The 27,575-nt window shown below is 42.6% G+C and overlaps 2 protein-coding genes across 2 annotated transcripts; both read right to left on the reverse strand.

Moving 5' to 3' along the window:
- Positions 1–270: 270 nt before the first annotated feature.
- shisa4 (shisa family member 4) lies at positions 271–10,301 on the reverse strand. The gene is made up of 5 exons (XM_040007942.1): positions 10,005–10,301; positions 6,703–6,880; positions 4,348–4,484; positions 4,064–4,255; positions 271–3,150 (listed from the first exon to the last, which is right to left on the reverse strand). The coding sequence occupies exons 1-5, from the start codon at positions 10,081–10,083 to the stop codon at positions 3,110–3,112; spliced, it is 627 nt and encodes a 208-aa protein (XP_039863876.1). The 5' UTR covers positions 10,084–10,301; the 3' UTR covers positions 271–3,109.
- A 2,184-nt stretch (positions 10,302–12,485) lies between these two features.
- On the reverse strand, positions 12,486–25,939 carry ipo9 (importin 9). The gene is made up of 24 exons (XM_040007953.1): positions 25,667–25,939; positions 23,935–23,996; positions 23,738–23,824; positions 22,930–23,131; positions 22,613–22,701; positions 22,339–22,425; positions 22,060–22,179; positions 21,818–21,918; positions 21,341–21,399; positions 21,099–21,250; positions 20,908–21,006; positions 19,054–19,160; positions 18,832–18,971; positions 18,390–18,552; positions 17,494–17,720; positions 17,185–17,333; positions 16,647–16,775; positions 16,267–16,542; positions 15,980–16,146; positions 15,497–15,630; positions 15,286–15,405; positions 14,889–15,002; positions 14,699–14,775; positions 12,486–13,278 (listed from the first exon to the last, which is right to left on the reverse strand). Exons 1-24 carry the CDS (start codon positions 25,812–25,814, stop codon positions 13,168–13,170), a joined length of 3,120 nt encoding a protein of 1,039 aa, XP_039863887.1. The 5' UTR covers positions 25,815–25,939; the 3' UTR covers positions 12,486–13,167.
- Between the last annotated feature and the right edge of the window lie 1,636 nt (positions 25,940–27,575).

Raw genomic sequence — 27,575 nt, forward strand, 5'->3', positions numbered from 1 at the left:
AAAAAAAAAAAAGGGGGGGGGTTACTTTAATAAAGTTATGATAAAAAACAATTAAATAATGTTTTTTAGAATTACGATTGTATTTTGAATCACACTGTATTGCCGGTATGAACTCATCCAGTGTGTAAGTTCCCTGTTAATATATAAAACACTTTCAAACGCCACATTTAAGCTGTTTTGGGGGTGAATGCAGACATCTAGTGGCCAGTGTTGTAGATAAAAATCACACTTCTTTCTTTAAACTCAGAAAGAAACACAGACAGCAATTTGTTACATTCCAAAGTTAAATTTTATGTTAAAAGAAATAAACATTTTCCAGTCACTTTATTTTACAGTGTCATACCATCCATATGACGACAGACATGAAGCCATACCTAGACTCTGAACCTGATGTAAGTCATTAAAACACACTCATGGAGTTGGTTGGTTTAGAAGCACAAATGAACAGAAACATCACTGATGTTATATCAAACTACTTATGAAAGCATCTTTACAAAGAAAATCCCAGCGTCTTCCTTGTGCTTTACAAAGGCTCGACAAATCTGTACACTTGGACGTCGGCATCGGAGTGAGTAATTTATGCTGCAGACTAGCTGTGACAGTAATATTAGCTCTCAGGCATTAACATTATGTTTGAGCTGCTTAATACACTACACCTGAAAAGACAATCCAGGGATCACCTATTAGGAGGCATCGTGTTTTTCAATTCGAACCTTTTAAAGAAGGATCAGGGATGCCCTCGAAGCTAAAGGAGATTACAGGTTACGGGCCCTGACCTCACTGGAGCCCAAACCTGCAAGGACAAATTGAAAAGGAGAGTTTGACATTTTGGGAAATCCACCGTCTGCTTTCTTGCCGACTTAAAGCCAGATGAGAAGGCTGTTAGAGCCAGGAGCCGGGCAGGTGGACGGCTAGAGGACGACTGGCTGGGGTTACGGATGGGAACATGTTGAGGTTATGATCAGGAGAAATTCACGCTGACAGAGGAAAACAGACTTCACCTCCCCCAGAATCGAATCTCAAGGCCTGGAAACAGTGCCTGACACTTATTAACATATGTTTATTCTGTGCAACACCCTGTGCTAGCATTCAGATTTTTTTTAAAAGTTTCAGTAGGAAGTTTCTTTTTTAAACCAAGACCTTTACCCTGCTTCTAGTCTGATGCTGAGGTAGGCTATCGGCCACTTGCTTCTCCTATAATTAACCACACATGTGCAGAAAGGGACTGACCTGATAGCAGAGTGTGGTGGGTACCACATGAGTGCATTTCCCAACAGCTCAACCGTTTACTGCAACTACAAGGCCTCGAAATTTCAAGATAAATGTACTTTTTACTACTTTTTTTTTTTTTTGCGGCTTGACGGCAACTGTTTCACATTTTTAAAACATAATCAGTGTACAAGTTTATTCAAATAAACTGACGTACCCAGGAAGCAGTTACGATGAGCAACACCATTATGAGCTGCAACACCTGTGTTAAGGAAGCCAAAAAGTCTTTATTAAAAAGTCTTTTAGGTTTAATTATTTTTGCATGTATTTATGCAGCACAAAATTAATACAACTACAGAAAATGTTATTGTCAACTTCATCATTTTTGCTGATTCAATGCAGAATTTTGTTTTGTTTTTAAGCAGAGGATTACAGACAATAACTACATTTTGGTGCCAATATATCAAATGTGCCAATAAAGGGGCGGGAAAGCAACAAAAACAAAAAAACAAAAAACAAAAACAAAATGTGCACCCGTCAACAAGAAAGCAAACACCTTCTCCAAAATGTCAAACGAGTCCTTTAAAGAGAGGGGATCTTTCAGCAGTAGTCGTTTTTGGCTTCGTAGCTTAGTCCAGATGGTGAGAACCCATTCACAGTTAAAGGTAACTTAAATAGTAATAAATAGTAAATGGAAAGATGCCAAACGTCATATCTCATGGTACAATAAAAATACACGGTTTTAAAATAACTCGTTACAATATCATAAAATATTTAGTTGAAGAACAGATTTACAAAATATTCATTTAAATAGTTAATCTCTTTTTTCCCATGGTTAGTTACTGTAAGGCGGGATATTTTATTTTAATCAAGCAGCGTGACCTGCAACTCCCCTGTCCTGATATGTTAGAAGGAATAGACGTTAACACGGATTTCACTGTGAAACACCCTACCCGTCACTATGGAATTAATCAAGACTAATTTCTAATTTATTTTAAAATCAGAAAAGAAGCAGAAGCGGACAGATATCTTTGACCAGGAAGCATGCTGATGTTGAGATCGTAAAAAAGGGTGCCACTAATAAACTACTTCAAAGTAATTACTTGTGTCAGATATTAGAAAGACGAGACAAAGTTCAAACCAACAGTTGACAAAGGGCTTCTTACAAAGAACTGGGAGAACCGTTTAGATCTATAAAGCCACCTGCCTTAGATCCAAACATCACTTTTGCAATCAAACGTGGATCCCTTTTTTCCAGTTTATTTTTTTTGCTTAGTTAGAAACATCAAAGACAAAGAAGAAGCACGTGATGCTATGATAACCGGAGAAAGTGGATCAGTGGCAGAGATTACCTGGAACGGAACCACAGGCAGTTATCAATTTATTCAAACTTAACAAGGGGGAGGAGGTAAAACTTTTTTTTTTCTTTTACCAAATAAAGAGGGACAGCATTCTTTTCTAGAAGGTAACAAGCACTCTCTTTTGGCGACACCCTGTCACTGAGGTGAGTGTTTCAGATCACGAGGCTGGTGAAACAGCGCCAAGACGCAGAAGTCGCCTCGCTTTCAGGATCATGTGACGCCTGCCCAGGAGTCAGGCGTCAGGTTGCAGGACAGACTTTGATTTACATTAATACTGTGGAAAAGTAGGACGACGCTGCAAATGAACAACTAAAACAGAACTTAAAGTGCCTCCTGTTTTCTTTCACAGGCAACCCACTGCTAATCGAGCCGTAGCGGTTATTTTAGCGTGTGACTGTGTGCTTAACTGCATCTGCGTGTGTGTGCATGTGTGTGTGTGTGTGTGTCTGTGTGTGGGAGAAAGTGCTGCTGCCTTCTTTTGAAACAGTCCCTTTGCTCAGCTGCAGTAGTGTCCCGCTGTGTGCATGAAGAGGAGCCCATCAGTGACCAGGATACTGAGGTGGAGAGTACGGTGGTGGGGCTGAAAAACAAGTAGAAAAAGAAGACACACATGCACACACACAGTCAGCCTTTCACTGCAAGTCTAGAAGTTTTTGCCCAGATTATACCAGTATTTTAGCTCAGAGCTAGGCATGTTCATGAAACAGACTACATCTACACAGAATACACATGGCTGGGAAACCAAAATAGTGACAGGGTAAGAGTGAGAGAGAGTTTTAAATGTCACTGACATTTATGTATTTGGTGATTTAATGAAGCTGGATGAAAACAAAGTTATAAATATTCATACTGAGGGCACGAAAAACATCCATGCTAAATTTTACAGTTTATGGGAACAGTTGCTGGAGAATAAAAAAAAAAACATGATTAAACACAAGTCAGCTGGAAAATTGTCCCAATCTGTTCAAAGGATTAGTGAAAGTTTTAATCGGCTGGGAGCATTAGGGGAAAAGTCCTCAAATTTAGCAAGACTCACTATTAAAATATGACACAATGTTGTGAAAGTAGCAAAGAGAGGTGCTACAAATGTGAAACTAGTGAAGAGACTATACAGTTCTCCTCTGAGGGAGGAAATGTTCCTAATCAGAGAGGACAATGTCCAACCATTGGACAGAACAAAATTCAACACATGCTGGGGTGAACTGCACTAAAGTCTCTAATATTTAAAAAAACATTATCAGGTGATCACCCAAAGAACCACATACACAGTATGTTGGCACATCATGTTTTGCTTTACATGCAAAAGCAGTTTTTGTTCTTGATTGTGATTTGACATATCAGAATCAGAATGGGGTTTATTGCCAGATGTTGAGGTTTACAACATTAGGAAATTGCTGCGGTGCTTCAGTGCAAACTGAATGTCATATACTGACATGACCAGGAAACCCTGCAGCCATGTGAGCTCACTCTGAGGGAAGTTATGCAGGTCTTACCCTGGCTGTATGCAGGATCCATGGGGCGTGGTACGTACGGTCCCGGCTGCATCATTGGGTACTGTGGAGGCATGCCAGGATACTGGGGCGCCATAGGGTAACCAACGGGTGGATACTCTGAGGGGCAAATTGGTTTACCATAAGCATCGTACATGGGCTCAACCGGGTAGCTGGCCATGGGGATCTGCTGAGCTGTGGGTTGAAGAAGATCGCACAGTTACGAAGGAAAATCCATACTTCATGGTCGTCTGCATAGACATCGACACGACAACGAGAGGTCTCACCATCATAAGGTGTCCTGCCCCTCTGCTGCCTTCTCTGGTAAAGGTAACAGCAGGAACACATAAAGCAGCAGACCATGGTCGCAATGATGGCCACAAAGAGGAGGATGGAAGACGCAATTCCAGCTAAAGTGGTGGGGCTGAGGAGAAGAAGAGTGGAGGAAGTAAGTTAAAAAGGATTCATTTCTTCCTTTGATCATTCAGCCTCATGTTGTTCCTCCCCCCTCTGTGCTGCTAATTATGACTCACTCTGGAGGGAATTAAAGCCGAGGTGGCTGTGATGTGAAGCTTTCGATTTAGCAAAGACTGACCCCGACGTCGCATCCCGGCAAATGCCTCAAACTCTCCACCTCTCTGTCTCGACCAGATTCCACCACCTCATGATCTCAGAGAAGCAACAAAGCCCTCCATTTTATCTTAGCCTCCTCTGCCCACTGATCTGATCTCCCACCAGGCTCAATAAGCCACACGTTATCTGCTGGGTGCTGAACAGTGCCGGATGGTTTAAAATGCTGTGGAGAAAAACTGTCGTGCTGCAGCCTCAGATACAAACATGCTTAGACTAGCATCAGTATTTTTCCCAGCTAAATGATTTCTCTCATTACAGGAGACTCACAGAAAGCTGAGCCACCACTGACCAGATATTATAGTCAACAGAACAGGCCGTGCACAAGTCTATGCATGATCATAAACCTCATCCAGCTGTTCCCAACATAACACAACAAGAGGGGACACAGTGACATTTGTAACAAAGTCTAACCCGTTTGTCATTTCGTGTTTGTGGCAGGACTTTTACTTGAGCATTCTTGACTCTGTTAATGGTTTGTGTGAAAAACAAACTCAAAGGTCTACTTGTTAATTTTCTTCTAAACTACGTTTTTTACTTCCTGATTGAAAACCAGGGGAGGAAGCTAAATGCTCCAAATAAGTTACTAAGTAGAGTTAAGGTGTAATGACTTTACTCCATTTCACTGCAACACACAGAAAACATGTTTTACAATTATTGTGTCCTACATTTTACCATTTTTAACAAGTGTTATCATTTGGCTTTAGTTATGAATCTACAGCTAACATCCATTTTCAATATCCTTTTGTTTACAGTGCCATGAGAGCGTATAAGTAGACGCTTCCTCTACGGTTCCTGTGTGTTCTCAGAGTACTCTGCAAGTCCAAAGATACGTTAGGTTAATTTGTAGGTTTAAATCGGCCTATAGATGTGGATGTGAGACTGCGTGGCTGTCTGTCTCTCACTACGATGTAATCCACATAAGTGGCCGACGCCATGTCCAGCCCTTGTGCATTTGCGTGGTGTTTTATGTGTTGATTACCTTGTGGTTGTGTCACAGTGTTTAATATGCGGTGCCAGCCATGACATAAACAAATAAACTGTCACGGTTCTTTTACCGTCCTGGGTTTCCTCTCTTGGCTGAGGTCAGTTTTTTGTTCCCTCCAGAGTTGAAAGTATTTCTCCCTCAAGTTTTTCCACTTCTGCGTAGATTTCTTCAACTTCATTCTGATAGTTTCAGCCATCTACCTCCAGGAATTTCCTGACATCTGTGAATCCTTATATTGTGGCTATGATTATTATTCCTTATACCAATGTGACGATTCATGTTGAAAAACTGCAGTGAAGAATTAGCCAGAAATGCACAGGAGGAGTCGACAGTACAGAACCGGCCAATCATAATCACTGTGGGCTGTTACATTTCCAGAGAGGTTCACAGCGTAGGTTACAAAGTGGGATTTCAGAGAAGTTTGTGGTTACGATGCACCTACAGCATAGATTTAACCCATTAGCGTGTGATGGTGCACATGGACTTTCACCCTATGTCAGCAGCCATCAGCTTCAGCCCCCACTATAACCCTAAGTTTGATAAGCATCTAAGAAGATGGATGAGTATACAGTTTCAGCTTTTCTAGGATAACTGTCCATTGCTAATTATCCTAAACTTTGATCGATCCATTAGCTGTTTTCGTGGCTTTACACAACCTTTCCGGTCTTTAAGGCCCCATCCCAATCCTTTCAGTAATACTGTTTCTCACTTTCAACATTTTATAGGTTTGCACTAAAGCTAACAATCTGCAAATCCTCCTTTCTCAGTTTATTTAACCAAGTGTCACAAATTATTTGGAAATAATGACATTTCACAGACTTTCTGAGAGTTGCCCAGAAGCTGAGCGTCGATGCTTAAGGTCTGGAATCTAAGTTGGAGCTTTGTGGAAAACCATGCTTCGAGGGGATAAAAAGCTCCTGCAGTGATTGCCTTGACTCGAGAACACAAACCGTGACGCTTGGTGTCAAGTAAATGAATAAATAAGTAATAAAACTGAAGCCCCTGCTGCTGCGTCTACACCCACCTGAACTGGAAGAGCATGCAGCGTTTCTGCTCTCTCTCCGTGATCATCTTGAAGGCGTCCAGGCAGCAGTAGCGTCGGTTGCAGTTCCCACAGCAGAACGTGATGAGAGGGCAGTCGAAGCCGTTGTGCCAGGTGCCATTTTTATCCACATACCACAGACACTGCTCGTTCCCACTGACTGGAAAACAACAAGAGCAACACAAAGTGAAAGGGAGGATGACACAACAGGGGAAGTGATCAAATAACTGGCTATGGAAGGAAGCAGAGAAATGAGGAAAACAGCAAGCGCTACTTCACATGGCTCTTTAAAGTGATTATCTTCCTTTTTATCTCTCCTTTTTGACACGCTGTTGTTTGTTTGTATCAAAGTCCTGACTGTTAATTTACAGATCCAGCTCAGGGTTGCCTCGAGCAAATCATAAATATGTATTTTGAACATTTCCTGGCACTTCTTTCTTATATTTTTCTTATTCCAGACCAGACAGTCACAATGCATTATTCAGCAGTTCCCTGTGGCAGAGGCTGAAAACTGATTCGGGCTCCAGTACTGGAAGGTACCCAGGAGATTTAAAGGACCTGAATGACTGCAACTAAAGATCACTTTCACTCTCAGTAAATCTGACAGTTACCTCTTCTATTAAAAGACGAGGTAAAGCACCAAAGTCCTTCATCTGAATATGAAGTACGTATTAAATATTTGGCATTTTTGAGTGAAAACTGACCTTAACGGTTAATTTAAGGCCTTAATTTTTGCCATTATTAAGGAAGATCCACAGACAGCCACCACAAAATCTGGATGAAAGAAAACTCAGTTTATTTTCCGCAGTCGACGGGCTTACAAAAAAATGATGATTCACACAAACCTGCGAAACACATGCTGTCTCCTCAAAGAATAAACACATTATAAGCCCTTAATTAAGCTGAAAATTGAACGCATGATTATCCTTTCCACATCGTATAATTTAAGGCAGCGCTAAATTACAGGTCACAGTGTGTTTGTGAAGGCTTCACTGCTTTTTTATCCATCAGTTTTCATGTGGAGCCTGGGAGAAAACCGACACACTCTGGGTTTTTCTGCTTCACATTTGGCTTTTGGGGGGTTGACTACACACGACTGGTTCACATACTGCAAAACCAAGAGTTTTACAACACAACCAATGTGTGCTACGCTTAAATAAATGAAAGGCATTTTAATAAAACTGTGTTCACATTTTAAAAAAAAACACAACTTTACTACAGTACTGGTGATTTTGTTTTCCACACAGAAAGAAACATTACACTAGGTCATCCAACCCGAGCTGCAGCCCGTATGTAAATAAGATGACACATTTAGCCCGAGAGAGCTGCTTTTCCGTACTGAGCAGAGCACATTAAACTGATGGAAACTTCACAAAGGCCGTCTAGGCCACAGTATCGAGCCAAGACTTGTATAGACTTGGCTCCTGAACTAGCTGACACTAAATTTGGTTCATGACCTTTGAGTGTTAGCCCTGACAATGCAAGTTGTCCAGCTTTATACAAGCTTTAATTTAAAAAAAAAAAAAAAAAAAATCTATTACTGTTTGCTGTCAGCATCATTTAGATGCTTGCACTGGTGTGGCCCGTCTCTAAAGCACCACTGGGCCAACTGCGACACAGCTTAACTTGCTGAGTAACAGAAGCAGCCCGGCTGCAGTGAATCCTACCTCTGTTACAATATTCTGTATTTGAAACCATTTAAAGAGGTTTTAATTTAACTTTATGAGCCAACGTTTAACACATCATACTGGCAGGAGTTTTACTTGATTGTATTAATCAGTCCACGCCATTTAAACCAGCGTGGTCTGTACAATACAGTGTAGTTCACTCTACAAACTGCAATTACTACGGCAATAAACATTTAAACTTTTAAATTTAAGCCCGAGTTTGAGTCACAGACTGTATAAAAAGACAGACGTGGCCACCATGACGTCACATATTATGCAAACTTGGGGATTGAAAAATAAACCACATATATATTTAATTTTTATTTCACCAGTGCTTTAAACCGTATCACAGAGATAGATCGTAATTCAGCTTTATCTGACATTTTTTTAAGATCTACCAGGTTCTGCAGAAATCCTGGGTGCCGTGAAGACCAGCGAAAATCAAACAGAACAGCTGTTTGCAAGTGATAGGGAGATTTCACAGATAAGCAGGGAGCATTGTAGCTTTATATATAAAAATATGTCAATGTTGTAGTCCCCTTAGGCTGTCTAAAGGGCCAGGAAGCCAGATCATAAAGTGCACAGGGATGTATACTGCTCACTGAATCTGCTATGCTACACAGAGTCCAGGCAGCAGTTGATGCAGATCTAAAAGCGCAAAAATTATTCAGATCTTGATATATATACTGCCTGGTATTATCTGTGCATTCATACAGTTTTTTTTAAGTTATATTAAAAAGTACTTTTAAGTATTAGCCTTCCAGCACTGTCTTTAAACTCTAGTCTGAGCAGTTCTGCTGGAGAAAACATCTTTTTTTGCTTTGTGTTACCACATATTAGACACTATATATAACAATAGCGATATACCAGGTTATATCCTGCGTATAAAATATATAAAGACTTGGAAAAGACTCTTTGCATCGACTACATGTGGACAACTCTTGCTTAAATGTAAAAAGCTTGTATATTATCAGCCAACTGATACGTCACCCAACTCCACTAAAAGGTCATATATGCATTTTTCTATATGAATGCTTAATATTAATTATTATTTTTAAATATGAAATAAAGCTTCTTTTTTTTTTTATTTCTATTGATATATTAAGCTTTAACACACTTCTAATTTTGCTCCAGTATGTACAAACACGTCGGAGTCCCTTAGCGCGGTATCAGCCATGAGTTACATGAAGATAAATCAGATTTTCACCTGAACAGGTATCTTAACGGTAAAGCACGAGTCAAAACTAGCTAGCTCCCGGTTCTCCGCTAACTATAGTAGATTTAACGAGCAACGGCAGTTCAGTTCATATATACATGAACTGCTGCACGATAGTTCCCGTCATAAAGGAGCCAGTGAAAGCTAAACGTGTCCGCTGAACAGCGTTTAGTTCCAGTGATTTAGGCCTAAAATAAACACCGAGGCTCTGGGCCAACAATTAAACAGCCAAAAGCGCTTTGAGATCACGGTGACTGCGGCTCGGTGTGCGGGATAAATAAGCAGCAGTGCCGCAGAAAAGAAAGGGGAAATAGAAAAGGAAAAAAACGGAGGCAGGGATCAACCGTTACTCCGTTGCCGTTAGCTAGCGGCGGGGCCTGGATGGAAAGCTACAATCTTACCCTGAGAAGTGCTGAGGACGACGGCGAGCACCGCCAAAGTCACCGAGATGAGGGGCATGTTTCCCCCCGGAAAGATCATCCCCGTTTGGATTTTAAACCGAGTAATTTTAAAGAGCAGGTGTTCTCATCGGTGTGCACGAGCAGAAAGAGGCGCGCTAACGGTCGTTCTCGTGCATTATCCTGGCCAGGGAACAGCACGGGGGACGGGACGGCTCTGACAGTCCGTAATTTATCCGTGGAAATGACAGAGCGCTGCTGTGACGCCGCTCACCCGGGACGAGGGGTGTGCTGCCTTCATGGAACGACTGAAACGTTAGAATTATGCCCCATCACTCGGCCGTCGGCAGTTACCAACAACAAAAACCAAACCGCGTCACCAGTATAATTACAAATCATAATGGAACGGAAATACATCTTTTTACTCAAATACGCAAATACACAGTAAGCCTTTCACATTTAACAAAAAGATAATTATTATTAGCAATAAACATATCAAAGGTACTCATTATGCACAGTGGTCTTTAGCTGCATGATGCGCAGTATATCAAAAAGCATAATCACTGACTATGGGTCGCCAGGACTGACGTAATGAATTAATTAAATACACCATTAAATACTTAATTAAATGTGGCAATAATTAATTAAAATTGGTAAGAATGAATTTAAATGGGAATTAATTAAATGAATATTTTTGACATATTTAATTAATCAATTATTGACACATTTAAATAATTATTTAATGGTGTATTTAATCAATTCATTATGTCAATCCTGGCGTTCCATAACTGACGTGAACGTCGTTTTGAATGCTTAGTATATTGCAGGATGTCTCGTTAAGAGCTCGCGTTGTCGAGCCGCCTTGAATGCGTCTTCCTACCCCCAGCCTGCACTGTCTGGATTTTAGCAAGTACCTGAAAAAAAACTGCTTTCTTTAATGTCACACTGGTGCTAAATATCCTGAAACCGTGGAATGACCACATGTTTGAAAAACCTGTTATTTATAGGAGATTAAAATAAACCACCTAACTAAGCCATATAAGCCCGGGTTCATTATTTTTTCTGTGAAAATATGCAACTATGAACCTCATTTGTATGAAGTTTCATTAAGTGGAGGGAAAAAACATAGAGATACGAAAAACTTTTTAAATACTCTCTCTGCCCACACAGCTGATCCTGCTCACCTGTTTGACCTTCTTAGTAGCTTTGCTACAATCTGTTAAGCTGGGAGACATGACACATTTGAAAGGAGAAGCACTCCACTCTGCACACACCAAACACACTTAACGATAATGTGTGTTATGGACATTTTTTGTGGTGTTTTATAGTCATCTAAGTAGTGTTATATAATATTAACAAACTTTTAGATGGTTCAGATCATTAAAAATAAATAAACAATAGATAATTTTGTATCTACTCAGATTATCTTTAAGTTTTTAATTTATGATTTCATTTATTAAGGGAAATAAGTTATCCAAACACAGCTGGCCCTATGTGAAAAACGTTATTCCATCTTCTCGTTTAAACAGAAGCTGTTTGACAAAGTGAAGTAAGCTAAAAGATCTCAAAAACACATCATGGCACAATCTGAAGGAAGTCGAGAACTGACGAGAAACACATTCAATGACATGTATCAGTCTGGAAAGGGTTAAAAAGGCCATTTCTAAGGGTTTGGGACTCCAGCGAACCACGGCAAAGCCCATTATGCACAAATGGAAAAAAACTTGGAACAGTGGTGAACCTTCCCAGGAGGACAGATGCTTTAGTGTGACCTTAAACAGTTCATTCATGCTAGAAAAATCTCCAATACGGCTGAATCAAAGCACCTCTGCAAAGAACAGTGGACCAAAATTGCAACATGCCAAACAGTCTGAGCTGTTTGGCATGTTGACATTCATGATTAGCAGATTCTGTTTTTAAATCCACATTAGCTTGTGTTGCTCACAAAGGTGCATTGGGGTAAGGAGCTCAGGAGCGAGCATAAACATCACATCCTTTTGGATTTTCTTGGAAAATTTAGTCATGAGTTCTATTAAAAATAGAAACCAATCTACAGGAAACTCATTTTCAAAGAATCTGTTTGCATATTGGCGTTATATCCACAACCTTTTGGCCTTTTTTTTGACTAGAACTGCTTTTCTCTTTTTACCTCTTGGGCTTCCAGATCTGCCACAGCTGAAAAGCACAGGCTTCTTAGATTTTGCATTTTAAGCCTCAGGACGTAGCCCTGTTGAGACACTGCACTCTGCTGAGTGGACGATGCTTTTATGTTTGTGGCAAACCTGCGAGATCTTAAGTCCTGTATTTGTTTTCTTTGAATCAGTGATTAGTTGTTAATTCTGTAGTTTAATAATAATTTTGTTGCTTTCTGTTCCACCCTGGACTCCAAGTAAAGGTCAAAACAGACATGTCAGCAATCAGAGTCCGAGTAGGTGAAGCGTTTTTCTGTTTCAGTTGAAGTCGGACACAAAGACAGGAATCTGGTGATCATTCTGAAAATGTCGTCCTGCTGGGACTTTTATTTAGAAATGTTTTCATCCCAAACGCCAATGGGTACAAGGAAATGACAAGGCTGTGAATCACCATGGCAACAGTGTTAATTCCCAAATACCCACCGTACCCAGATACACGACAGCGGGTCTGAAAGCGCTTCATTTCCTGTTGTCAACAGTCTGTTTTATGGAATATAAGGCCGCCAATGTTTCTCTCCCTCTCGAACATCCCGGTGTTTTGTTTTCCTTCAGTCCATGTGAAGTTCTCCTGGAAGTGTTTCTCTGTCTTGCACCTCACTCGTTTCGTTTGTACAGAAACACACACAAAAATAAACGGGCTAAATTACAAACAACACGTGGCGAAAAAGTCCGTACATACATCAAGGTTCAACCTTCTCGTCCAGTTTGAAGTTCCTTCAAAATGGTGAGACTCTCTTCGGGAACTGACCGGTGCAGTCGCTCACCTCGCCACGCTGCTCGTTTTAACAGAGTCCTTCATCCCATCACAAGGATGTAGTAACAGGAGAGCTATGGACACGTGCATGAGTCTCTTCCCACCCCATCCCCCTCCTCTTTTATCAACTTCTCTTTTTCTTTTGCTGTAAATTCATTGTGAGGGTCATGTGACGGGGCTGATGATGGAAGATGATGTGCTGGAGCTGCAGACGGCGGGGCTAGAGGCCTATAGACTGAAGGGTTTGTCTCTCGGCTTGGTTGAGGTGGCCTGAGAACATGCTGTAGCACGGCTGCTGGGCGAACTGTGTCAGGAAGTCTGTAAGGTAAGCCTGAAGAGGAGACAGAGGATACAGTGGAGGTAATCAGGTAGTAAATCCTGTGGGGAAAACAACTTAAACATTTCTTCAGCTTCAGCTCAAACATTCAGTTGGATTCGAGGATAAAGCGATCAGATTTTGGTGTTGTGACTTTACACCCGCGATTCAAAGCATGAATGGTTCCGGCCGGTCTTTGTACCCACCTAAAAATAAATGGATGGTTTGTATTTAAGGATTCAGAAGATGGTCTCAGAGCTGTCACAGTGACTCTTTGTACAACCCAAACCTTGAACTTATCATAGTCACTGCCAGGAAAAGCAGCACATTAGCATATTTTAAAAAGCCGGAACCAATAATGCACTTTTTCATGGAATTCAGTTTTAGTCAGCACTCACAGGGCTCATCAGCCTCATCTCAATTTACCCCGTTTACAGCAGCAGTTCAACACGAACCAGCCGGTAAACACCGTTGTACCGACTAACATTATTAATGGCTCGGTTCCTCAATAGTACACAACTCGACCCAATGCCATGCATCCTGAAAAATGCTTGTTTACCAGCAGATGAAAGTGCAAACTGCGTGTCTCGTCTCCAACATTAATCCAGCAGGCCTGACGCCATTTTATCCTAAAGCTCTGTTATAATTAGAGCATCTTCTCATCTGATTTGACATTCTAGGGCAGAAAACGCTGGTAAACTCGCAGCAATGACCTCGGCCACTCTTAAGGGCTGCAGCCTCCCGGGCAGCTTATATATGAACATAATGTATTACAGTATGTCTGCTGGCATAATGGGTACAACCCAGTACTAGCAAGGTGACCTAATAAAGTGGCTGTTAAGTGCATAATACAGTCAATACATATTTCCCTTGTTAATACTTTGAATAGCTCACTATTGATACTCAAGATGGCAGTATAAGCTACAAACACGTGAGCAGAATATCTACACGGGTTGAACGATGGGTAACAGAAAGGTCGTTCGTGAGGAGGTTTACTTAGTGCAACTGCTAAAAATCTATACATACACAGATATACTGTTGTGTTAAATGAGGTTTAATTATCTCAAGCAGACATTTATGAAATAGCAAAGATCCATGTTTTTATGCTTATGCATCAACCAGTGAAGATTAATCTGAGCAAGTCGATTGAACATTTAGTCTTCATTGATAAACTATCAATGAAGACTAAATGTTCAATCTACATGATATTTGGCATAAATATCTAAATTATTGTTACTCATTCAAAGGGAACCAGCAGAAGTCTTTGACTTGTGTTTGACTAAGTGAAAGACAACAGAGAGGCCAGTAAAATGTCAGAGGAAACCAGCTCCAGCAGTAAAAACACAGAGCTGGCTTTCATATTATTATTCTCTGTCGCTCCACAGCTCCAACCAGCGTGTCCCACCCACGCTTAGATCTGAAGTAAGACACTTACCTGCAGGTCAATCTGATATATGGGGTCTTTCAAGGCATCTGGATCATCCTCATCGTCGTCCTCGTAATAATCATCATCTATAAAAATAACATTTTATTCGCTGAGGTGAAACAACGTTCTGTCACGAACACAGAGAGGGAGCTGCTCTTAGAAGAAATTAAGATGAAATCCAGTGAGGAGATACTGGTACCGTATTTGTTAGCGGCGATGAGATCAGAAAGGAGCTGCCCCGCCAGCCCTTCGTCCTCGTCATCATCATCCTCCACCTCGTCCTCCCCCTGGTCCTCCCACATACCACTGGAATCTAAGATGAGCAGAAATAACAGCTGGTTACTGAAAGGTCTGCTGTCCCAGCAATTCAATAGAACAACTGAACAAACTGCGATTTTTCAGTAAGTCAGAAGGCTTCACCTGCCCAACATGATGCACTTCTAGAGACCTGAGTCAACATCACATTTAGGAACTACAAATATAATTGAATAAACGAGTGCATTTGTAAAAGGACTGGAGCTCCCCCAACAGGCCTGTGTGGAGTTTCTGACTTCTGGTGACGGTGTACCGGGGTCCACGAGTACATACTGACTCACCTTGGCTCCAGTCTGCGGCGTTCGTCCTGCTGGCGTTTGCCTCGACTACAGTCGAAAGCTCGTTAATGATCAACTTAAAGATCTTCACCAGCAAAGGAATGTTGGTCCAACGCTCTGGATCTGTTCAATCGAAACATTTGCATTTTCTCATGATAAAACTTCTGCTTTCAGCAGTCTCTCTGTTCAAGTTCAAAATCATTTAGTGTCTTACTCTTTGCAGATTTGGAGCGTGTGCGGATGCCGTCGTCTGGACTGTAGATTTCTTCACCTTTCACCACAATGTCCTGGAGACGTTTATCATCAGTGTTGAGACTGTGCTGCAGCAGCTTGCAGAGAGCCACCGTGCTGCAGGAATTCAAGAGTACACGTTCTTATACATCGCTTTTACACTCTGAAAATGCTTTATACAACATGCCTTGTTCACCCATTCATACAAGCACTTTTTTTTTTTAATGCACGAGTGCTTTCACCATGGTGTTCACTTCTTCAGATACAGTCCATAATAGACAAAGCTGAGAGTTTGTGTATTCAGGTTCTTAGTCAGATCCACCTTTCACTCATCCCAATCACTTTTAAAACACAACACAGCCTGAACTCAAAGCTGAAGGTTTTTCATGTTCTGACATGACGCATGTTCTTCCTTTCAGATCTTCTTTCACTGTAGGCCAAAGTAAAATCGTTGCAGTTTTCTTACCTGACCTTCCCCTCGTACTGCCCGTAGAAAAGGTGCTGCCTGCTCATCCACTCGGTCATGACGAACTCCAGGGCGGGTTTCCCTGTCGGTCCAGGCAGGCTGCACAAAAACTCCAGCAGAGGTTCCAGCTGAGAGTGAACCAGGTGGGCAAACACCATGATCAGAGACTGGAGAGGGAGGAGAAACAGGAGGTGGTTCAGATACCGGCATCCAGTGGAACTCAATTAAAATAAAGAAATTCAGCCTGCGGCCCTTCGGCAAAGCCATCAACCGTCTTTCCTTCCTACCTGCATGACACTGAGGGTCTCGGCTTGCTGCATCTTGCTCAGAATCGCTCGGAGGATCTGATCCAGCTGCTCACCGAGCTCAGTTCCAGCCCGAGAGATTAAAGTGGACACCAACCTGCCCACGAAGGCGGCAGTGAACTCGGACGTCCGGGGATCCAGCAGCTGGTTGACCACCTGCATGACGTACCAAAGGCCGCTGTTTCCCTGGTCGTCCCGCCACTGGGCAACCTGCTCGAGGGCGATGGAGACATACGCCCGCAGACACTCACCGCCGTTCTGGAGAGAGGTTGTTTGTTACACCACATGCTACATATTACACAGTTAAAGTGACCACGTGTCACATAATTATTTCTGGACCTTTTCGTCTTTGTTTTGTTTACCTGCATTATCGCATTGTCATCAGTGCGCAGGGTGCACTGTGCCACCACAGGAAACGCTTGGCACACCAACAGCTCTGACAGAGGGGGTTTGGTGTTTCTGACAACTGTGGTCAGGATGTCAATGGACGTCTGCGACAGAGCAGGAGAACAGAAAGAGAAACCGATGTTTTCAGAAAGAATCATGATCTATCCTCAGCAATCGTCTCAGCTGGATGCAGAAAATGTCAAGTATTACATATTTAAAACACAAAAACCCCCACAAAGGGCATTTTTGGCTTCCACTGATCCACATTTCTTGGGCCAGTTCTTGTTTTTGTTGGTCTGCACGCTGACTGAAGCAATACTTATGCCCACTGTTACATGAAGACTCTTACTTGTATACTTTTTCTTCTTTAAATGTGGCAAATGTCACTGTGCAATCATTTCAAATAAGTTATTTTGAACTAACATAATAAATTATTTTATAAAAGCAGACTGACACACATTATTGCACCTCGTAATTCTCTGAACAGCTTTGTATATGCCACCTGGTACTTACAGCGCACAGTCCGGTGGGGATCTTGTCATGTGGAGCCTGCATGATGCTGATAAGCGTGGGGATGAGACGCATCTGCATGGGGCCCTGACAGCCTTCAATCTGTGCCAGTTCCTTAAAGATGTCCTGAGCCAGGGATGCCACCACAGGGTCTGAGGACACGAGGACACAAATCTTATCACACCTTGTCCTCATCCGGGAAGCACTTTGCTTGGAAAAGGTGGTACAACTTAAAGTTTTGCAATCAGGTGCTGATGACCAGAGCATGCTGGGAATTTAGTTCAACAGTCAAAGAAGGTGTGAGTCAAGTACCGTTGTTATATTTAAGGAAAATGGCAATGGTGAGGGGGCAGATCTTATTCTCGGCGCTGGTGGTGAACGCCGGGTCAACGGTGCAGACGATGCACAGCGTCTCCATGACAAGCGTCAGCACCTCAGAGCTGAACTGGGCGGCCAGTTGAACCAGTCCATCTAGGATGCTGGGGAGGAAGGGCTGAATGACATGTGTGCTCTCCGACAGTTTCAGCTGATCACAGTACCTGGAGACATGAACACGCAGCATCCTTAATATTTTTATAACTTTATAGTCACTGCTTTGAGGTAACACCTTTTCATGTGGGACTGTTGGCTCTACTTCATGATCTGTTTCATATTTTAGTGATGGACAAAACTAACAAGCACAGAAACCATGAAACAACTCAAGTTCAGACGAGGAAAGGATATGATGCGAAAAACCTACGAAACATAAAACCCAACTGCACAGCTGCTGAAAGAAATTAACTTATCTGATTACCTGTTGAAATTTAGATGAGAAATCAATGTGTTTGGTAAAGTTAAGCATACAGCCACTAGTCAGTTATCTTAATATCACTTAAATAGTTTAACTAATTTATGTTGTGGCTGAGTAACTTCCTGAAGTCACTGATGATGGCATGGGAGACCCACACAGAGCAAGATGCTTGAAAGTGGACATTTAGAGGTTCCTTTAGAAATCTTTTATGAGATTCGGACAAGTCTAGGACAGTGGTTTTCCTTCTGTTCCCAGGTTTTGTGCAAATCTGAGATACCTGCCTGCTTTTTTAAACAGCTCCCTAATGTAACAGGCTACAACCTGTACCGTGGACCAAGACAAAGTTGTTCAATCACAAAATAAAAGGATGGTTTTCTTTTGGCGGTGACCTGGTTACAATTATGAACGGCTAGCTCACCCCCAGATGGCCCTGACCGCGGAGATGCGGAGAGAGGGCGGCCGGCAGTCGTGGAGGGCGCTGACTGTGACCTGGAGAAACTGCTGGATGACCTCGGGAGACATGGCGGCTGTAAAGCGACTGGCCGCCCACAGAGCACGACCGAGAAGGAAGGGAGACGCCGCTGGGAAAGAAAAAACAAGCAAGATGAGGTGAGAAACATAAAGAGTGAAATAACCGTTTTCATGTTTCATTGCAGTTTGACGGTTTGACTTGTTAAAAAAAAAACTAAAATATTAAAATGCAGTCTTTTATAGTTTATGGGGGAATTTCACGGCTTGTTAGATCATTCGAGGTCAGAGACTATAACAAAGGACTCAAAGCTAGTTCTCGTCAGAAGTTCCTCGCTCTTGCAGAAAAAACTCAGGAGCTTTGTTCCCGTTTTTCTGCTGACCGGACTCACCCGTCAGGTTGAGATCACCCAGGACAACGCCGGCCAAAAAACCGTGCATGTCAAACTGGATGCGGCCATTTTTCACGTTCTCTGTGATGATGGTCTTGACTGAGCCGAGGGCCAACATACAGGCCTCGTGGATCTTCCACCTGTTTTAATATAAAAGCAACATAAGGAACAGAAAGCGAAAACAAAGAAAGCCAGACTGGCTGTGACCGAGTCTGCCCTCACCAGTGCTCATTGCCACCGTTTTTAGCCTGCTCTGCCTCCTGGAAGTGTCTGGTTGCAGCTGCTGCCAGCGCTGCTGCGCTCTCATTCTGAAACTCTGCAGCGACGGCCTGCAAAAAGAGGTCAAAGGTTACCGTCACGATACACCTGATCAGGGCGAACCCCAGGCTGAAAAGCGAGATCATGAGCAAGTACGACTTTGACACCACAACAAACTTCTGGATGTGTTTGACTGCACAGATCTAACCTCTTCTATCATAACACTGCATGAAACACACACAGTGTATAGTGAAAACAAAAACAAAACTGTTCCCATTTCTTTCACAGCTTTAAAATCTGCCTCCAGTGTCTGTGGAGGTTGTGTGTGGAGGTGTGTGTGTGTGTGTGTGTGTGTGTGTGTGTGTGTGTGTGTGTGTGTGTGTGTGTGTGTGTAGGAGAAGAAAAAGCAGAGCCAAGAGGATTATTTCCCTCAGTCTAAATACAGCTGCCTGGCAGACACGCACATCCTCATGTTCTCTGCTTTACAGCCTCAGATAAGTTCGACTTCTTGTAATTCTTTTTCATTTTATATAAATAATAACTGAAAGTTGTAAGATAAAACCTGCAAACTTATTGAAATACCTCTCTATAACCATCTTGGAACTGAAATGGCTCAAGTCAGTCAAACTAAACTAGATCAAGGAGGCTGTTAATTTACAAAAAAAGTGTCTCGCTGTGTTTAAAAGCAGCCGTCATCTGTCAGCCAATTAAATAATAGCCCTCATACCTGAGACCTTTATCCAATAAGATTGCTTTACCTAAGCAGTAGGGGTGCAACAATACTCGTATTGATATTGAACCGTTCGATACAGTGCTTTCGGTCGTATGCATATGTATGAACAATACAATTTTTTTTTTTTTATTTTATCAACTTTTCATATGACGATGCTGTCTGTGTTGAGCGCTAAGTGGATCTGCGTTCCACTACTCCGCCTAGGCTGCACTGTCGAGTGCAGATCCACTGAGCGCAGCGCAAGCTAGCGAGACAGAAGCTAAGCTCGTTGCAACATGGCAAATTGAACCTCCCCCACCCTCATTCAGCTCTGGCCTTTGGAACTATTTTGGTTTTCATGGGAAGCATGACCCTGATGGTAAGCGTGTCATGGACAAAAATAAAACAGTATGTCGGATGTGCCACGCAATGCTCAATTGTTGTAAACTAGTGCGTTAGCGCAGTTAGCTTGTTAACGTATTGACGCTGTCCAGCCCCACGCACGGGGCGATCCGCGGTAACTCGTTAACGGAGATCTGCCGCGTTATGGCGTTAACGTCATTTCAACGAGATTAACGCTGACAGCACTAGTGGGAACACAACGAATATGACTGTAGATTTACGCCGACAGCATCCTAGTGCAAAGACAAGTGGAAGCAGAGAAAAACAACAAGCACGCATGCTACAAACTTTACCCGAGTCATTTAGACAGCCGTTAGCACATGATTCTCCTTATGGGGACCTGATATGTTTAATATGCTGCTGAGAATATAGCCCAGAAGAAGCGTATAGTATAGCTTTTATTTTGGAAAGAGCCATTTCTCTGTAATAAACTCTCTTTTCCAAAGATGAGTGATTTCTCGATCAGATAGATTTATTTTTTTTACTTTGTTGTTTCAGCAACATTAAATTTAAAAACTGTACTTTTGAGTTAAAATATATATTTATAATTTTAATAAATTACAAATTTAAAAGGCATGAACATTTTTTTTGCATCGAAAAAAAATATCGAACCGTGACACCAAAGTATTGAACCGAACCGTGAATTTTGTGTATCGTTGCACCCCTACTAAGCAGTGACACTTTTTTTTTTGTTGTTCTCTCACCAGCAGCAGGTCCTGAGCAGAGATCCTGACAGAGTAGGAGAAGGTGTCATCATCCTCGTCCTCCACAAACTGCTGCGGGTTAGCTGTCCACACTTTGATCTGAAGAGAAACAACACAAATATACTTAGTTTTTTCTTTTTTACTTCCACCTACGCGTGCATCTTCTACCAGATGTTGCAGTCGTTTCTCACCTGGTCCTCAGTGATCTGCATGTACAGGATGATGTAATAGATGAGTTCAGGCAGCGCCTTCCTCACCGTGCTCTTCAACTTGTTGTTCTCCAGCAGCGTGTGGACAAACTCAAAGATGCTGAACACCAAATTCTCAAAGCCCAAAACCTCACCTGCAAAAAAACAAGCAACCAAATAAATAAATAAGTGGATAACAATATTAAAAACCATGTGTAACACAGCAAGACTTGAATTCTGCTCACCGTCTGAGTCTACTGGGTCGTCCACTTCCTCTGTGTAGTTCACTTCTGTTCTCACATAAGTGAAGATCTGGTTAAGGACCAATGCACTCACAAAAACGTTTTTCTCTCATTAATGGCTGTAAATTTAATTATTATATGAGATGACCCTATACAGACAGCTTGTCTGTGAAGTCCATTACCTTGTCACACCCCAGTGCTTCTTTAAGTATGTCAAAGGAGGTTTTGATCCTGCTGAGTAAGCAGGTGACTTCCATACATTAAAAACTGCGACAGTAATGTGGATTAGTGGTTTAGAGAAACTGTCAAATAAACAAGAGATCACAAGTCACAGCAAATGACCTGTCTGTCTGCAAGATGCCCAAAAGGAAGTCAAACCTCGAGGTAAGAAGTGTTCCTTCAGCCCCAAAACAAATGCTCTTCAAACGATTGCTGGGAGCGAGGAAACAGCTAATACATAGATGACATTGTAAAGGATATAAAGCTGCGCTTTCAGTCAGTGTATTCCACACAATGGGTAATATCTGCTGCATGGAGGACACCATGGGTTTGGGGAAGTTCTTTACCAATGCCGTCACTGCCTGTGAGACGAATAAGCAAAGAAAACAAGGATTTGAACCCTGGAAAGTAGCCACAGACAAAAAGAAAACTAAAAGACTGACTTAACGTTTGCAGATCATAATCAGTCCGACAAAAGGGTCCAAGTGCACAGAGTTTCTCACCTTGAGGACTTCCATCTTGAGGCCGCTATCAGACGTGGGCCCATCGGGCATCTGCAGGGCTTGGACAAACGCTTCTGTGAACTGCTGCACCACAGGGAAGATCAACGCTTTGGCTGCACCCTACACCCAGGTCAATAAGAACGATTATTAAAAAACACAGCAACAGCGACTCAGGTCTATACCTTCCACTTTAATGCAGATATAAAAGTGATGCATGAGTAGAAGCCTTTTTGAAAGGCCATCAACTTAAAACTGAAACGTTTGCTGACCCCGCCTCACCTTTTCAAGCTCTTCAATAGCACAGATCAGGTTGGCACAGGTGGTGAATATCTCCACTGCTCTGGAGCGAGTACGAATACTGTAAACCTGCAACAGTGAAAACAGTTCAGGGAGGCGATCCATGCCGGTGTATCACACAAATGCAATGCGCAGTCATTAATGGCAGTCACAGAAAACAGGACTGTTCAGACTGACAGCTGTAAAATGTGTGCCTGCATCCACAGAGGCTCAATACTGATAGAGATAAGGAGCACATAAGGAGATATAGGAGTACCTCTGCCATGGAAAAGATCTTATACATCTCTGGTAAGATGACTGGAGCCACTAGCGGCATCTGGGTGTCTGTCACCTCTCGAGTAAACTCTGCAAAAAAAAAAAGAAGTTGTAAACTAAAGACTCTGAAAAATGGAAATGCATAAAGCTCATCTTCAAGAACTTAGCTGTAGTCTAAGCTAAAAAAAAAAACACAAAAAAACTCAACTGCTCCTGAGATCACAGTCACTTTAAGCGTTGACTTCCAAAACGGATCAAATGTTTGTGCAACCTTTAAAATTCCCCAAGGAGATAAAGACTTATTGTGTTACTACATACCCGTGAGCACCCTCATGGCCCCGTGCACGGCATTAACGTCTCCGCTGACCAGCATCTCCATCAGGAGGGTGAAGAGCTGCGGCCACGCCTCAGGCCAGTCCCAGTGGGCGATGGCCGACACGGCGTACGCAACACTGGAGCGGACTTTGCTGATGGACTCCCGCAGACCGCTGGGCAGCAGCTCCCTGATGGCGGCTTTCGCCTGGAGGAGAACAACAAGAGTCCGACTCGCTTTGGCTTCAATCGTGTAACAGGGGTGTAGAGTTGGGTGATCTGCCCCTCCGCTCCCTCACTCTGATCACTGATTATACTTACTAATAATCAGACATAGGTCACTTTTACAATTACTTTCCTTCTTTGAGACGAGGCTGGATACCAAAGGCTGTTCTTAAAAAGGGCAAATTAAATACCACTGCAGGATTTATAAGCATTGCTGTTACTTCTTCTCAATTATGGATAAGTTATTATACTTCTCTGAGCAGGCAGCCACCTCTCAGATACTACAGCACCATGTGGCCTACAGAGTGAGTCCCTGCTGTAAGTGACAATGGCTTTACCCCCCTCAATAATGATGAATCATCCTTTTGCCATTGCACTGTTGGAACAATACTAGCCAGGTGATGAGCAGTGCCTGAAGCAGAGCGTTTTTGGTTTTTAATACATCTGAAAGCAGGCCTAAAACATGGTTTTTCTTCACTGTCATAATGAGTGAGAAATGATGTAGCTAAAGTTTGAATTTGCAACATAATTAAAAGTGTTTGAGATGCCTGAACATGCTTCCTGAGATTGAGGATGAAGCAGGGTTTACCTGATCTGTGGTTTCAGGAGGCCTGAACTTCTCCGATTGGGAACACCAGTGAGTCTCCACATACTGCTTCAGGATGACGGATGCCAACTGTAAACACAGCCAACCACACAAACAAGAAAATGATGAGGAACAACAGAAAAAGTGGTGTTTGTTGTAAAGGTTCATTTTTTTTCTTTTTCAGCTTCTCTCCTGCTCACCTGACGAATGGCAAGTGCTCCCTGAGGGTCGACTGTGAGTTCTGCCAGGTGGACGCCAAACTCTGCAATGTGAACAAATCAGCAAGGACAACAGGATATAAATACACAACTAAATGCATATCAGCTCGCTTAGAGCATGATGAATATAGAAAAAGAGCCAAATGTGGATGTATAAATACTGAATTTATAAATGAGGTTTTTGCTAATCCTACACATTTCCATTATTAATTTTCACTACGGTTTAAAGAGCCTGACAAAATATGAAAATATGCATCCTTCAGCAGCAACAGGATGACAAGGGATCAGTGTGTGACATTAAGTAAGAGACATGAGACACACCATACAGGCAGAGGGGAAAAAACTCGAGCGGAGCATGCTTTAGTCTGAACCTGGAATGCAGGGTGCCAAAGACATCAGGGTGACATCAGGCGCCAGAAGACAATGTTAGTGCTGACAATCCCATAGCACGGCTGCCTTAGAGCGGGGCCCGCGGAAAGGGTCGGCTCGCTGCGATACTGCAGTGCAGCCGACATCAGTGCGCACAATTAGCCTTTCACCAGCAGCACGAGGACTGCAGGACAAACAATGGGAGGTCTAGCAGAGTCAGAGCTACACCCCCCTGGCTACAGTATCCATCTGTCCAAATTTTACTAAAAATCAGACAGAAAGTGTCTTTTTATTTCTCTATCAAAAAAAAGAAGAAAAGTAATCAAGTCTTAAAACTTTGCCAACAGATGAACTGCATAAAGAAACACCACAAGATTACTTCAGGATCTACGTTAACATGTTCTAAGTAAAAGCATCACTACTACTTTCTTTTCCCCCCTCATTAATACAATTCTGACACACATTCTGTGACTTTGATGGTTTCCTCCTACACTGAAGCCTCAGACTTTTCCTACTCCATATGAAACACTAACAGCTCTTTCATTGGCCATCCTGTGTGTGCTGCCCTCCCTGCTGGTCCTGATGGTGCAGGAAGCTGGAAGTCTGGGAGAAGCCCCTGCCCCCCGGGGACACATCTTCGCGGGAAAAAAAAAAACCAATCTGTCAGTAAGGCATTCAATTGTTACCATAGTGACGGCGCAATTAATGAATGTTTAATATTGGACAGGCAGCGAATCCACTATTGTCCGGGCGGTCAAACAGCGGATTTTGGAGTTTGCGTGAACGTGACCAAAGTAGCTGCTCTCAAAAAAGGAGAGAGACAGAAAAAAGTGGTAATATTTTTTATCAAGATGTTCACGCGCACCTGGCTGAAAAGACCACGCGACTCCTGTCTTTCCCTTTGGTTTACTGACGCAGATGTTGAACCCAGAGTCGATCCCGCCGCCGTGCTGCTGAGGCCGGGGTGCACACAGCTCCCATGTGCTTCATCAAACTTGGTAACTAGGTCCGAGCTACTGACCACACTTGTGACACATCCGGCTGTCCGAACCGATCGCCTGAGCAAAGCAACCGGCCAGTCTCGAACCCCAATCAAAGATCATCATCATTATTATCTTAATCATCACCAACTCCTGGAAATGTGGCCTAATGTTTGCTCCGGGGAGCCAGGACAGTCGCTCAGCTAACGTAATGACTGCTAGCTTAGTCACAAAGTTAGCCCCAATAACGGCGGCCGTCAGCTGTTCGCGCACTGGGCGCGAAGCGGAGGCCCCCGTGCTGTTAATAAGCGACAACACCCCGGTTAACTTCTCAAAGCGCTGTTCAGACCCCGGCTGCCACTCACCCTCTGTCACTTCCAGCACTTTGATCTGCTCCTCCGCGGCGGCGCGCACTTCTTGGACCGGGGACAGGATGGCGGTCAGCGTCTCGATCAGAGCCTCTTTAAGTCCCTGCTGGACCGAACCGGGCCGAGCGCTACCCGCTGCACTCATGCCTGCTGTGTTTTCACCCGCAGCCCGCTACAGTCAGTCTACCAGCAGCTGTAGCACCACCACCCGGGGAGGAGCGACGAGCCACGGCCACAGAGGCGAAGCGCGCCAATGCATGGAAACGCGGAGGCGGGGTTTTTGCGGGAGGAAGTGTGTTTGTCGTCCGGTTAGGCCCACGTGTTTTTCTCCCTTTGTTTTTGTTTTTATATTTTAGCGCCCTCTGGTGGAGCGGAGGAAATTTATGATTTTGAGCTCAGGTAAATAATAATAATAATATATTATTATTATTATTATTATTATTATTATTATTATTATTATACTAGTTGTAGTATTGCGTATAGTAGAGCTCTCATAGTAAAGGCTATATTAGAGATTTTGTGTTATTGCAGGCATGGTTCACGGAAACTTAGATAGTGAGATCCACTGTGATGTATGGTACGGAGATGGTGGCACACTAACATGAAGACAGGAGGCTGGAGGTGCCAGAGCTGAAGATGTTGACAATTTCATTGGGAGTGGCCAGGATAATTAGATGAGTTAATCAGATTGATAGTTCAGGTTGAACAGTTTGGAGACAAAGTTAGTTTGGACATGTGCTGAGGAGGGATAGTGGACAGTCAAGAAGGACATGCAGAGGAAAGTTGGGGTGAGAGCCAGAGGCAGATGATCTGCTGTGGCATAACAGTTTCTATGCGCTATACGGCATATGTAGCTCTCCAGAAGACTGGTAACATGTCCCGGGTGTACCCCACCTGGCCCCATGACAGAAGTGGAAATGGATGGATGGAGTTATATATATTTATATTTGTCTCGCCATATAAAGAGGTTAAAGTAACTGTAGCCTAACCTTAAGTGTGAACAACTTGCAAAATCTTGGAGGAATCTGAGCTACCAGCTCCACCATATAATCCTACAGCGAAACAGTGTGTGCAATTTGCAAGGCTGTTACATTTACATCCCTAATACTTTCCCTTCACACTGTTAATCATAAAATGTGTGGCGGTTTGGATGTCTGAATATAAAAATCTTGTGTTATTATTCACTGCTCTAAGATGTACAACATACAGGAAAAAATGAGTTATGGAAAACTAGCAAATATTGTACAGGGAGTGCAGAATTATTAGGCAAGTTGTATTTTTGAGGAATAATTTTATTATTGAACAACAACAATGTTCTCAATGAACCCAAAAAACTCATTAATATCAAAGCTGAATGTTTTTGGAAGTAGTTTTTAGTTTGTTTTTAGTTTTAGCTATTTTAGGGGGATATCTGTGTGTGCAGGCGACTGTTACTGTGCATAATTATTAGGCAACTTAACAAAAAAACAAATATATACCCATTTCAATGATTTATTTTTACCAGTGAAACCAATATAACATCTCCACATTCACAAATATACATTTCTGACATTCAAAAACAAAACAAAAACAAATCAGCGAACAATATAGCCACCTTTCTTTGCAAGGACACTCAAAAGCCTGCCATCCATGGATTCTGTCAGTGTTTTGATCTGTTCACCATCAACATTGCGTGCAGCAGCAACCACAGCCTCCCAGACACTGTTCAGAGAGGTGTACTGTTTTCCCTCCTTGTAAATCTCACATTTGATGATGGACCACAGGTTCTCAATGGGGTTCAGATCAGGTGAACAAGGAGGCCATGTCATTAGTTTTTCTTCTTTTATACCCTTTCTTGCCAGCCACGCTGTGGAGTACTTGGACGCGTGTGATGGAGCATTGTCCTGCATGAAAATCATGTTTTCTT

Source organism: Simochromis diagramma, unplaced genomic scaffold, assembly GCF_900408965.1.
Source record: "Simochromis diagramma unplaced genomic scaffold, fSimDia1.1 OVJJ01000320.1, whole genome shotgun sequence".
In the NCBI taxonomy this organism is placed as follows: Eukaryota; Metazoa; Chordata; class Actinopteri; order Cichliformes; family Cichlidae; genus Simochromis; species Simochromis diagramma.